The sequence below is a fragment of the Pseudophryne corroboree genome, chromosome 10, assembly GCF_028390025.1.
Source record: "Pseudophryne corroboree isolate aPseCor3 chromosome 10, aPseCor3.hap2, whole genome shotgun sequence".
Lineage (NCBI taxonomy): Eukaryota > Metazoa > Chordata > Amphibia > Anura > Myobatrachidae > Pseudophryne > Pseudophryne corroboree.
In genome coordinates, this window is record NC_086453.1 from 195,011,670 (window position 1) to 195,025,246 (window position 13,577).

Sequence of the window (13,577 nt, forward strand, 5' to 3'; positions counted from 1 at the left end):
GCGGGCGTTTTTGAGCCCCTGATGGCCTCTGAGACGCCTGGGCAAGTGTGGGCTGAGATGCCGGCTGTCCCAAAGCTGTTACATCATCGAACCTTTTATGCAAGGAGTTGACACTGTCGGTTAATACCTTCCACATATCCATCCACTCTGGTGTCGGCCCCGCAGGGGGCGACATCACACTTATCGGCTCCTGCTCCGCCTCCACGTAAGCGTCCTCATCAAACATGTCGACACAGCCGTACCGACACACCGCACACACACAGGGAATGCTCTGACTGAGGACAGGACCCCACAAAGTCCTTGAGAGAGAGTATGCCAGCACACACCAGAGCGCTATATAACAGAGGGATTTACACTAACACAAAGTGAATTTTCCCCCAATAGCTGCTTATATCACCTTTTGCGCCTAAATTTATGTGCCCCCCCCTCTCTTTTTTACCCTTCTTGTAGTGTATACTGCAGGGGAGAGCCTGGGGAGCGTCCTTCCAGCGGAGCTGTGAAGAGAAAATGGCGCCGGTGTGCTTAGGGAGATAGCCCCGCCCCCTCCGCGGCGGGCTTCTCCCGCTTTTTTAATAATGTTAATGGCGGGGGATTAGGCACATATACAGTTTATAACTGTATTCTGTGCACATTTGCCAAAAGGTATACTTATTGCAGCCCAGGGCGCCCCCCCCAGCGCCCTGCACCCACCAGTGACCGGAGCGTGTGGTGTGCTGTGGGAGCAATGGCGCACAGCTGCAGTGCTGTGCGCTACCTTATTGAAGACCGGAGTCTTCAGCCGCCGATTTTCTCCTGGTTCTTCCGTCTTCTGGCTCTGCAAGGGGGACGGCGGCGCGGCTCCGGACGATCGAGGTCAGGCCCTGTGTTCGAACCCTCTGGAGCTAATGGTGTCCAGTAGCCTAAGAAGCACAAGCTAGCTGCACGCAGGTAGGTTTGCTCCTCTCCCCTCAGTCCCTCGTAGCAGTGAGTCTGTTGCCAGCAGATCTCACTGAAAATAAAAAACCTAACAAATACTTTCTTTTCTAGTAAGCTCAGGAGAGCCCACTAGGTGCATCCAGCTCTGGCCGGGCACAGATTCTAACTGAGGTCTGGAGGAGGGGCATAGAGGGAGGAGCCAGTGCACACGAGATATAGTACCTAATCTTTCTTTTAAGAGTGCCCAGTCTCCTGCGGAGCCAGTCTATTCCCCATGGTCCTTACGGAGTACCCAGCATCCACTAGGACGTCAGAGAAAAGGGGAGAATGCATGAAAGGCTGAGAACAAGGAATGAAGGAATCATGCATGAAAGGCTCAGACAAGCATAACGAAGACTTGCATGAAGGTGTCAGGCAAGGAATAAGGGGGGCATGTATGAAAGGCTCAGATAAGGGATAAGGAGGGCTTGCATGAAGAGCTCTAAGATGAGGGCAGGAGGTGGGGGGATAATAGGTTCAGACAAGAAATAAGGTGGATGAATGAAAAGGAATAAGGGGAGGGAGCATGCTTGAAGGGCTTAAACAATAGACCATGAGCAGGGTGTGGAGAACCATAAAAAAATTCAGCATGGGCGAGTCTTTTTATGTTCAGTGGGTGTCATTATTAGGGACGGAATGGGATTAAGCTATGGAGCCTTCAGCTATGTCATTGTTCCCAAAATTATAGTAGCTACAATTGAGTCTTGATGTGAACTGTACCTGCACATTGTACCTCAGAAACCATGCATTGCTTGGACACTGGAATCATGAAATGTAACCATACCGCTATCACTAGGTTTTGGTTGCACACACACATTACATGTGTGTTGGGCTGTGGGTATAAAATGCAGATGAATAAATATAGCAAAAAATAATTGAATTCTCAACTTTCTAGCCATCCCCAGCTAATTATGGGAACTGTAACATGTCTATATACATGTATTGCAGTGATTTTGGACAGGAAGAGAGTTAAACAATCTCCTTACAGCAATCTGTCACAGTGTTACTACAAAAGAGAAATTGTTGGCAAGCATTTTTCAGAAAATAAGAGCCGGACTCATTTAGTTGTCACCCTAGCCAACTCGATCTGCCGCTCACTAGCCGCTGGGGCATGAAATAAGATGCCAGAAAGACTTGTGCAAGGGTTAGATGAGCAATGTGTCTTGAAGGCCAGGAGCTAGGGCTGATACCAGTGTTAATAAAGAGATTTGTCTTCATTTGGCAGCGCTGTCTGAATCAGGATGAGTATTTGGGTGGCGTATGTGTATCAGGGATGGTGGGGTTACAGTTATGGGTTTCAGACTGAGAAATTCCCATCTGTATGCAGGAAATACTCATTTAAAATCTTTATGAACATGTACTGGTTTATAGGAATAACTGTCGCTCCCAAATCAGCAACATGCATTAGGGTTCTGTCATGTAAAATATATTCATTAACTCTTTATGTGAATAAATATATTACTTATTTAGGCCTACCATTATATATAGGGAGGCTGTCCCATCTCAGAGAAGGTGAAATGCCACGACCAGAATATTAAATACGTTTGGCAGTAAACTAATGATTAGTGGTTTGAAGACATGAGCCTGACTTTAGTATCCTGTTTCAGCAACTCACTGGCCGCTGCGACAAACACCTTCAGATGAGGTTATCATCGACCTGTAGTTACTGTCCTTCATGGTGACTGTAACAAGATGGCATTCCATCCATATCATTTTGCATGTTGTAGGTGAAAGGCCTTTAACGCACAGTCCTGTTAACTAGAACATCATAGGAATAATAAAGAGAAGTACTTCACAATTACATTAATTTTCTTTATAGATTAATTTGGATGGCCGCTCTTTAACAATCAGGTTAGTCTATACATTCAACCAGAAACCACTTTATTACAGCAGGTTCATTCAGGTTTAAAACAGCTGTATCACATTTTTATAATATTAATAATCATGGGTACCCTAAAACAGATATAAAAAAAAGACTAAGGAGTTAATAGGGAATGACTGGTGAAAAGGCTTAATTGTCTCCTGAGTGCAAGAGTTGCATTGTGTGTCACCTCCTGCTGGAGGGAGGCTGCCACTGCGCCATGTATCGTCTCCAGTGATGAACAGGTGAATAGCCGCTACGTCACCTGCAGTAATCGGCTAATCTCATTTCTTGACACAAACCAGAGTCAAATGGTGGTAACCTAGATTTTTCTGTCTCTTTTATACAGGGGTTCCCTCAAGAAGATGTTGTAGAGGGTTTTTGCTTGGCTCTTTACCCTCTTCCTTGCCCTCTGCCTTCAGCCATTCCATTTTCTGTTGGTGCTGCCGAATAGCATCAGCCACACGTGCATCGATCATGGCTTCTGTCAAAATGCCATCTTCTGAGGCATATGCTGCAGCCTGAGATAGATATAATAAAGGTTATTAGAAACAGGAGGCACTCACACCAACTAAAAGTACAAACCATTATGCTATAAGCTTTAGAATGATGAATGTCAAAACCACAAATACATTAGAAATCTAGATTTAGGTAACACCAACTTCTAGCCAAGTGTGGTACAGTACAAACGGCATTGAGGACCATTAAAGTAATTACAAGCCATAGCAACATTCAAATTGTTATTTTGGAGGATGAAAAGGATCTTATAATCTTGGCAGTCACCTACTGACTAATTACCATCCAGAATTTCCAAAGGAAACAGTATTGGCAACCCCATTTAACTGGCAGCCATCAGGAAGATACCATACAAACTGTCAGGTGGGGAGGGAGAACGGCGCTGGGATTCCCGGCGGTCAGCATACCGACCCCGGGATTACGGCAGCAGAATGCCGGCGCGGGGGTGGTCCGAACGCAACAAAGCCCCTTGTGAAATCACTGCGCTTGCCACACAGCAGACTCGTAGTGTCGCCACAGGTTCTATTCCAACTCTGTGGGTGTCGTGGGCACCAACAAGTGGGAATAGTGCCTGTGGATCGGCATTCCTCTTGCCAGCATTTTGATTGTTCGGGATCCCGGCATCTGCATGGTGAATGCCGGGATCCCAAACTGGCCTTCAAGACAGGTAACACTGCTGCATTAGGTAATGTGCCCTCATCAGTGATGGGACTGCAGTGATCGCTGCTAGAGGCTGTTACACCCAATAACCTCAGGCACAAGTACAGTGTTCCTGCATGGTCCTCGGGGGCTCGTTCACATGGAGTGCTGCGTCCCATCCTTGGCCTGTGCTCACTGCCCCATGCCTGTATTGTTCCTACATTCTAAGGGAGGCCTGACATGGGGATTGCCACAAGCAGATTTTGAGACCTGTCGTACTGTCTGATAAATTGTTCTTAGGTCAACAATCTAGGTTTAACATAAAGCGAAAAGCATTGCAAGGTCCAGGCCAGTCATGCGCAAACTATGGCTTCATAGACAAAATTGTTTCTGTCCAACAATAAATGCTCCTGCCTGTGTTATACTTGGTGCTTATTACTGTTACTTGTATAACTATTTAAAAGGAAAAGGTTATTGAGAAAGCGGTTGCAAATCAACTGGAAACCTGCCTGACAACTCATGACATTTATGATCCATTCCAATCAGGAGAAGACATATCACTGAAACAGCCATGGTGTGTGTGTTAAATGATCTTGTCATGGCAAGAGACTGAGGTGGCTGCTCAATCTTAAATCCTTCTGGATCTCTCTGCAGCATTTGATACCGTGGACCATGGACTTCTGATCGAGCGACTGAAAAATTTCTGTGGACTGGATGGCACAGTCCTAAGCTGGTTCAAATAATTTCTCACCTGCAGGTCACAGAGAGTTTCATCTGGAGTATACTCATCACCACCAGTGCCATGTGTTGTCCCACAAGGTTCTATACTATCCCCCATGCTTTTTGCAGTATACATGCTACCACTGAGTGAAATAATCAGGCACCACGGCCTGGTCTACCACTGCTATGAAGATGATACACAACTGTACTTGTCCTTTGCTCCGGGCACTGAGAACCTAATAACAACCCTAAATGGCTGTCTAGCTGAGCTCCAGGAGTGGATGAGTGCCAGTTGGCTGCGACTGAATCCGGATAAAACAGAGGTCCTTATGATAGGACCGCAACATCAAAGGACAAGACTGCAGCAAAGCCAACCAACTGGACTTCCACTTGAGGATTCAGAATTACAAACCACTGATCATGTGCAGAATCTTGGCGTTGTCCTGGATTGATCAGACATCAGCCATAATGGAATCTTCATTCTTTCATCTGAGGAACATAGCCAGAATCAAGCACTTAATTTCCTCAGATATTCTGCCAAAAGTCATACATGCATTTGTATTAGACTACTGCAATACCCTCTACCTTGGTCTCTCAGCAAAAGAATTGCACCACTTACAGCTGGTGCAAAACACAGCGGCCAGGCTGTTATCCAACCAGGACCATTCTAGTCACATAACACCAAACCTCTACTACCTTCACTGGTTGCCTGTAAGATGGCGAATCACCTTCAAGATTGGCTTACTGAGTTTCAAAGCACTACAGGACCAAGGCACCTGAAGCAGCTTCTGATTCCATACTGCCCCTCTGAATTACCGAGATCTGTAGATGAAGGACTTTTAGCAGTACCTGGAATATGCCGTAATTCATTGGGAGGGATCGAGCTTTTAGCCATGCGGCTCCGACTCTATGGCACTCACTTCCCTGCACAGTTCTGAGGCCTTCACTCTAGAATTCTTAAAAAACAGACTCAAGACTTTCCTATTTACCCAAGCATTTCCATAACTTCCCTTTAGTATCTACAGGGTCTCTGTATTTTATGAAAAGCTTTTCTGTACTTCACATGTTCTGCACAGGAGAGGAGATGCTGACCAGGAACCGGTGGTGCGTTCATGGAGGAGCTGGGTGTAGAGGACAGGAGCCTGTGCGGAGATCACCACTAAACGGAGTGGGGGGAGCTGTTGTGGGAGCCGCTGCCCATACTGTGCGGGGGGCTAAACAAAGAAGATGCTGCTACAACGAACCACAGAAAGTATTACCTTACCTACTGTATTGTACATGTGACTATATATATATATATTTTTTCTTGGTGCATACATATGGCAGGTGACGATGAAGGGGCGGCGTGTAGGAGTGAATGTGTTCGGCCTTGTATCTGATGTGACTCATTCCATACTATACGTGTTTAATTAACTTGGAGTTAATATCCTGGTGACGACAATCAAATTTTAAGCATATCATGTGGATCAGCTGGATCTGTAATTGTAATAAAATAGAGAGATCTTAATAGAGTAATGAACATGATATTACGAGTGTATAACTTATAGTGATTTTATGGCTCCCACTTATTTTAGGTTATTTCTACGATGTTTTAACTATTTAGATGATGATATCCTGAAATTGTTTATATTTATGGCTAATTGCACTTTAATGAAGATCGACACCCAGATTGGGTATATATAGGTGATATGAACTGGGTAAACCACACCCCCTGACGAAGTACCTTCAGTACGAAACGCGTTGGGCGTGGCTAATCTTGACGTGGACGTTGTGACGTCATCCTCCGGAAACAGAGCCGGTGCAGAGACGAGCCGCGGACTTGAATATCGGAGTGGCTAAGTCTAATGCAATATTATTGCCGATGAATTTTAACCTCAATGTATGTGAGCATATGTTATAAGTAAAGTTGTTACTTTTTATACACTCATGAGTGCGCTCTCCACTTTCTTAACAGTTTGTACAAACACTCCTTGGCACGGAGAGGATTTTGAAGCTGCACTTAATTGGACATTAACTCTGGATACTATTAGATCCTGGTGCGCAACACTGAATCTTTGTGGATATATATATATATATACATATACCTTCCAAACAACCATCAATCTGTTTATACAGACATCTGCCCCAGTACCCTCCCTTGCTTCATGTTGGAATATCTTGTAAAAAAAAAACGTGTGGCACTCTTGAGGGACTAACACAGCTGAAATAATGACGGAGACTGCGGTAACGTTTCAGTTGTATTACAACTTTCGTCAGACCTTTGTAGTCTAATACCCCTTTTCCACTAGCTCAAAAAACATGGGTAAATGCATGGGGGCACGCATTTACCCGTGTTTTTTGCTAGTGGAAAAGGGTCTCCCCGCAAAAACCCGGATCAAGTGACCAGTGAATCCTACCCGGGTAACTACCTGGGTAGGACACGGGAATGATCCGGGTAGGGTTGTAGTGTAAACGGAAGACGTGTCGATGCGACACGGCTCCCGTCTACACTGTATGGAAGGGCGGCGCTGTGAGATCATGTGATCTCCCAAAAAAATAAATCAGGGCAGCCAAAATAGAAAACGAAAAACAAATCGCAAAAGTAAAACAAAGGCCAGAAAGTTCTTTAAGTATATAAACGGTAAAAGATTAAAAAAAGAATATTGGACCATTAAAAGGCGAGTTGATGTCTTGATTAATGATTATAGAGAAAAAGCAGATTTCTTGAATAAATTCTTTTCATCAGTGTTCACGAGAGAGGACCGGTTAACAGAAGAAGTGCACAACATAAGTGATAAAAAAACGACCCATTGCTAAGTACTTGGTTAAACGAGGAAGTAGTCTCGGAGAGACTAAGTAAAATTAGGATAAATAAATCTCCGGGGCCGGATGGACTACACCCCAGGGCACTTATGGGACTTAACTCAGAGCTATCAAGGCCTCTATATTTGATTTTCAGAGAGTCAATTACATCAGGAATGATGCTGAAGGACTAGTGTATAGCAGAGGTAGTCACAATAATTAAAAAAAGGAATTAAAACTCATCCTGGCAACAATAGACCGGTAAGTTTGACATCTCTAGTGGGGAAAATACTGGAAGGTATATTAAGGGAAAGTATACTAGACTACTTAGATACCTCCAAGGTTATTAATAGGAACATGGTTTTGTGAAGGACAGGTCATGTCAAACTAATAAGCTTCTACGAAAAAGTGAGCGATAATATTGAGCAGGGTAAAGCAGTGGATGTGGTCTTACTGGACTTTGCTAAGGCCTTTGACAAAGTCCCACATAAGAGACTAATTTTCAAATTGAGAGGTTGGGGTGGGAAACACTATTTGTACTTGGGTAAGTAATTGGCTACACAACAGAAAAGAGTGGTGAGATGTGCTCTGAATGGGTCTCAGTGCTTAGTGGAATAATGCAGGGTTCAGTACTCGGGCCATTGCTGTTTAACATTCATTAATGACCTAGGAGTGGGCCTAGAAAGTACAGTGTCAATTTTCACAGATGATACTAAACGGTGTTGAGTATTTAGGCCCTCATTCCGAGTTGTTCGCTCGCAAGCTGCTTTTAGCAGCTTTGCACACGCTAAGCCGCCGCCTACTGGGAGTGAATCTTAGCTTATCAAAATTGCGAACGAAAGATTAGCAAAATTGCGAATAGACACTTCTTAGCAGTTTCCGAGTAGCTCCACACTTACTCGGCAACTGCGATCAGTTCAGTCAGTTTCGTTCCTGGTTTGACGTCACAAACACTCCCAGCGTTCGGCCAGACACTCCTCCGTTTCTCCAGCCACTCCCGCGTTTTTCCCAGAAACGGCAGCGTTTTTTCACACACACCCATAAAACGGACAGTTTCCGCCCAGAAACACCCACTTCCTGTCAATCACATTACGATCACCAGAACGAAGAAAAAACCTCGTAATGCCGTGAGTAAAATACCTAACTGCATAGCAAATTTACTTGGCGCAGTCTCACTGCGGACATTGCGCATGCGCATTAGCGACTAATCGCTCCGTTGCGAGAAAAATATAACGAGCGAACAACTCGGAATGACCCCCTTAATTCAAACAAGGATGATAAGTCTCTACGGAATGATTTACCCAGACTGGAGGTCTGGCCAGACAAATGGAGAATGAGGTTCAATATCAAAAAATGTAAAGTTACGCACTTTGGGACTTAGACACAATCGGGCAGCCTAAAAATTAAAAGGGGAAAATGTAGGGATAACGGTAGTTGAAAAGGATTTGTGTGTGCTCATCGATAATAGACTTAGCAGCAGTACGCAATACCAAAATGCAGCAACAAAAGCAAATAAGGTGTTAGCATGTATAAAACGGGGGAATGGAGACAAGGGATGAGAGTGTAATACTGCCACTGTATAAATCATTGATGCAGCCGCACCTGGAATATTGTGTACAATTCTGGGCACCGCACTATAAAAAAAAAAAAAAAAAAAAAGATATCTTGGAACTCGAAAGGGTTCAGAGGCGAGCCACTAAACTGGTTAAGGAACTAGAGGCACTAAATTATGAGGCAAAACTTAGAAGGTTAGATATGTTAACACTGGAAAAGAGGCAGCTGAGAGGGGACAATATTAATATTTATAACTACATTACAATATAAGGACTTATCAGATGATCTGTTTATCAAAAATATGCTACTCAGGATACCCCGAGGTTAAAATAAAAACAGTATTTTAATTACCTACCGGTAAATACTTTTCTCGTAGTCAGTAGAGGATACTGGGGTCCACATTAGTACCATGGGGTATAGATGGGTACACTAGGAGCCATGGCCACTTTAAGAAATTGATAGTGTGGGCTGGCTTCTCCCTCTATGCCCCTCCTACCAGACTCAGTCTAGGAAACTGTGCCCGAGGAGACGGACCTACTTTGAGAGAACGATATAAAAGGATAGTGGTGAAATTTCGAAACCAGCACACACAAACTAGAGGAAAGCTAAGCTAACCAAACTTTAAACCAGGAACAGCAACCGCTGAACCAACAATACTTAACCAAGTAACAGTGCAGGAAGAAACGACGCACTGGGCGCCCAGTATCCTCTACGTACTACGAGAAAAGGATTTACCGGCAGGTAATTAAAATCCTATTTTCTCTTACGTCCTAGAGGATACTGGGGTCCACATTAGTACCATGGGGATGTACCAAAGCTCCCAAACTGGGTGGGAGAGTGCTGAGGTTCCTGCAGAACTGATTGAGCAAACTGAAGGTCCTCAGAGCCCAAAGTATCGAACTTGTAGAACTTCGCAAACGTGTTTGAACCTGACCAAATAGCCGCCCAGGAAGAACCCGCAGATCTAGTACAGGGGCCTGTACAGATTTTCGACACAGCAAACCTGCCGTGGAATAAGCATGCTGGATAGTAAGCCTGATCCAGCGTGCAATTGTCTGCTTTGAAGCAGGACATCCAATTTTATTTGGATCATAGAGAGCAAACAGAGTCAGATTTTCTGTGACGAGCTGTCCTCTTCACATAGCTCTTCTAAGCCCTCACAACATCCAAGGACTTTGAAGTAGCTGAGGTGTCGGTAACCACAATAGGTTGGTTGATATGAAACGCAGACACCACCTCTGGAAGAAATTGCTGATGAGTTCTGAGTTCAGCCCTATCTTCATAAAAAATAAAATAGGGCCTTCTGTGAGACAACGCCCCCAGCACCAACACACGCCTTGCAGAAGCCAAGGTCTTCCATGTAAGAAACTTGATGTCAATGTACTGTAAAGGCTCAAACCATTCCGATTGCAGGAACTTCAACACCACCTTGAGATCCCAAGGTGCCGCAGGAGGCACAAAGGGTGGTTGGATGTGCAGAACCCCCATCAAAAATGTCTGAACTTCAGGGAGAGAAGCCAATTGTTTCTGGAAGAAGATGGATAAGGCCGAAATCTGGACTTTTATGGAGCCCAAATGTAGGCCCACATTCACACCTGACTGCAGAAAAAGGAGAAAACATCCCAGTTGAGTATTCACACCAAGAGACGTATTTTTTCCAAATACGGTGGTAATGTTTAGACGTTACCCCCTTTCCGGCTTGGATCAGGGATGGAATAACCCTATCCGGTATCCCTTTCCCGGGCTAGAATTTGACGCTCAACTTCCATGCAGTCAAACGTAGCCGTAGTAAGTCTTGAAAGACGAACGGTCCCTGTTGGAGAAGGTCCTCGCGAAGAGGTAGAGGCCACGGGTCCTCTAGGAGCGTGTCCAGTAAATCCGCATACCAGGCCCTTCTTGGCCAGTCCGGAGCAATGAGAAATGCTTGAACCTTCTCCCTTTTTATTCTTTTGAGAATCTTTGGGATTAATGGGAGTGGTGGAAACATGTATACCATCTGGTAGACCCATGGAGTCACCAGAGCGTCCACTGCCACTGCTTGCGGGTCCCTCGGCCTGGAACAATACCGCTTGAGCTTCTTGTTGAGACGAGAGGCCATCATGTCGATTTGTGGCATTCCCCACCGACGTGTCAAGCACCTGAACACCTACGGGTGAAGGCCCCACTCTCCTGGGTGGAGGTGATGTCTGCTGAGGAAGTCTTCTTCCCAGTTGTCTGCTCCCGAAAAGAAGATCGCGGACAATGCCACAGTGTGTCTTTCTGCCCATAGGAGAATCCTTGTTACCTCAGACATTGCTTCCCTGCTCTTCATTCTGCCTTGTTGGTTTATGTACGTTACTGCCGTCACATTGTCCGACTGAACCTGAATGGCTTGATCTTGAAGAAAATGCGATGCCTGTAGGGTGCTGTATATGGCCCTTAGTTCCAGAATGTTGATCGGAAGAATGGCTTCCTGACTTGACCATTTTCCTTGGAACTGTTCCCTCTGGGTGAATGCTCCCCAACCTCTGAGGCTTGCGTCTGTGGTTAGCAGAATCCAATTCTGAATCCCGAACATTCGGCTCTCGGTCAGGTGAGAAGTCTAAAGCCACCACAGAAGAGAAATCCTGGCTTTTGGCGACAGACGGATCCCCTGGTGCACGTGAAGATGCGATCTAGACCATTTGTCCAACAGATCCAGCTGGAAGGGCCTTGCGTGAAAACTTCCGTATTGCAGCGCCTCGTAAGTGGCTACCATCTTTCCCAGAAGGCGAATGCATAGATGCACCGATGTCCGGGTTTGTCTTAGAACATCCCGCACCATCAACTTGATCACCATTGCTTTTTCCAATGGAAAGAATACCTTCTGCGCCTCTGTATCCAATATCATCCCCAGGAACGGAAGCCTCCGTGTTGGTTCCAGGTGATATTTTGGCAGATACAAAATCCACCCGTGATCCTAGAGTAGTCGGGTTGAGAGGGCAATGTTGACTAACAACCTCTCCCTGGATGGTGCTTTTAGCAGATCGTCCAGGTACGGTATTATGTTCACTCCCTGCTTGCGGAGGAGAAACATCATCTCTGCCATTACCTTGGTGAACACCCTCGGTGCAGTAGAGAGGCCAAATGGCAGGGCCTGGAACTGGTAGTGACAGTCCTGTAATGCAAACCTTAGATAAGCCTGATGAGGCGGTCAAATCGGAATATGAAGGTACGCATCCTTGATGTCCAGAGACACCTAGAATTTCCCATCCTCTAGACCTGAGATCACCACTCTCAGAGACTCCATCTTAAACACTCGTAAGTACGGGTTCAACGACTTGAGATTTAAAATGTGCCTTACCAAACTGTCCGGTTTCGGAACTACAAACAGGTTGGAATAACCCTAGTTTTGCAGCTGAAGTGGAACTGGAACAATGACCTGAGTCCGTTCCAGTTTTTGAATTGCTTCCTGTAAAGTCATACTTGCTTTTTGAGAAGCTGGTAAGCCTGATTTGAAGAATATGTGAGGTGGGAGTTCCTGAAACTCCAGTCTGTAGCCCTGGGCTATAAGATCTTTGAAGTTGCCCATATGTGACTGAAAAATCTCAAACGGCTTCCACCTGTCTGTCTTCCTGGCAGTGCAGTCCACCGTCATGCTGAAGGCTTAGAGGAAGCAGAACCGGGGGTTCTGTTCCTGTGAACCTGCAGTTGCTGGTTTTCTGGGTTTACCTCTGTTGCCTTTGAAGGCCGTAGAAGAACCTTTGGTTTTGTTTTTAAACTTCACTGTCCGAAAGGACTGCAGAGTTGTAGCAGTGTAGGATTTTCTAGCCGGGGGAGCTGCGGAAGGAAGGTATGTAGACTTACCTGCGGTAGCCTTGGATATTCACGTATCCAGTTCATCTAAAAAAAAGGCTTCACCTGTGAAAGGTAGGCTTTCCACGCCCTTCCTGGAATCTGCGTCTGCAGTCCACTGGCGTAGCCACAAGGCCCTGCGTGCTGACACTGCCATGGCAGTGGTGCGTGCATTTAGTAAATCAATTTCCTGTATGGCCTCCACCATAAAGTTAGCAGAATCCTGTATATGCTGTAGGAGTAAAATTATCTTACCCCTGGATAAGGAATCTAACCCGTCAATTAGACTACCTGACCATTTAGCAATGGCCCTAGAGATCCATGCACAAGCTATAGTGGGTCTCTGGGCCACCCCCGCAGCTGTGTACAGAGATTTGAGAGTGGTCTCAATCTTGCGGTCTGCAGCATCCTTCAAGAAAGCTGCCCCAGGGACAGGTAAAACTATCTTATGTGACAGCCTAGAAACAGATGCGTCAACTATTGGTGGGTTTTCCCATTTTTTCCTGTCATCCTGAGGAAACGGGAAGGATGTGAGTAACCATGTTGGGACCTGAAACTTCTTGTCAGGATTTACCCAAGTTGCTTCAAATAGGGAATTTAATTCCTTAGATGCAGGGAAAGTAGCTGAGAATTTCCTTTTCACATTAAATTAAGATTCCTCCTCGTCCTTTGATACCTTATCAGGGATGTGCAGGACATCTCTAACAGCTTCTATCAGGGCCTGTATACTCTGTGACAA

The 13,577-nt window shown here is 45.3% G+C and overlaps 1 protein-coding gene across 1 annotated transcript in view; it reads right to left on the reverse strand.

Annotated features, from left to right (window-relative positions):
- Positions 1-2,752: 2,752 nt before the first annotated feature.
- Positions 2,753-13,577, reverse strand: part of LOC134966344 (ATPase family AAA domain-containing protein 3) — a 256,466-nt gene continuing 245,641 nt past the window's right edge. Inside the window, exon 16 of the mRNA XM_063943015.1 lies at positions 2,753-3,336. Within this exon, the coding sequence (XP_063799085.1) occupies positions 3,157-3,336 (180 nt within the window). The 3' untranslated portion in view covers positions 2,753-3,156. The remainder of the gene's footprint in view (positions 3,337-13,577) is intronic.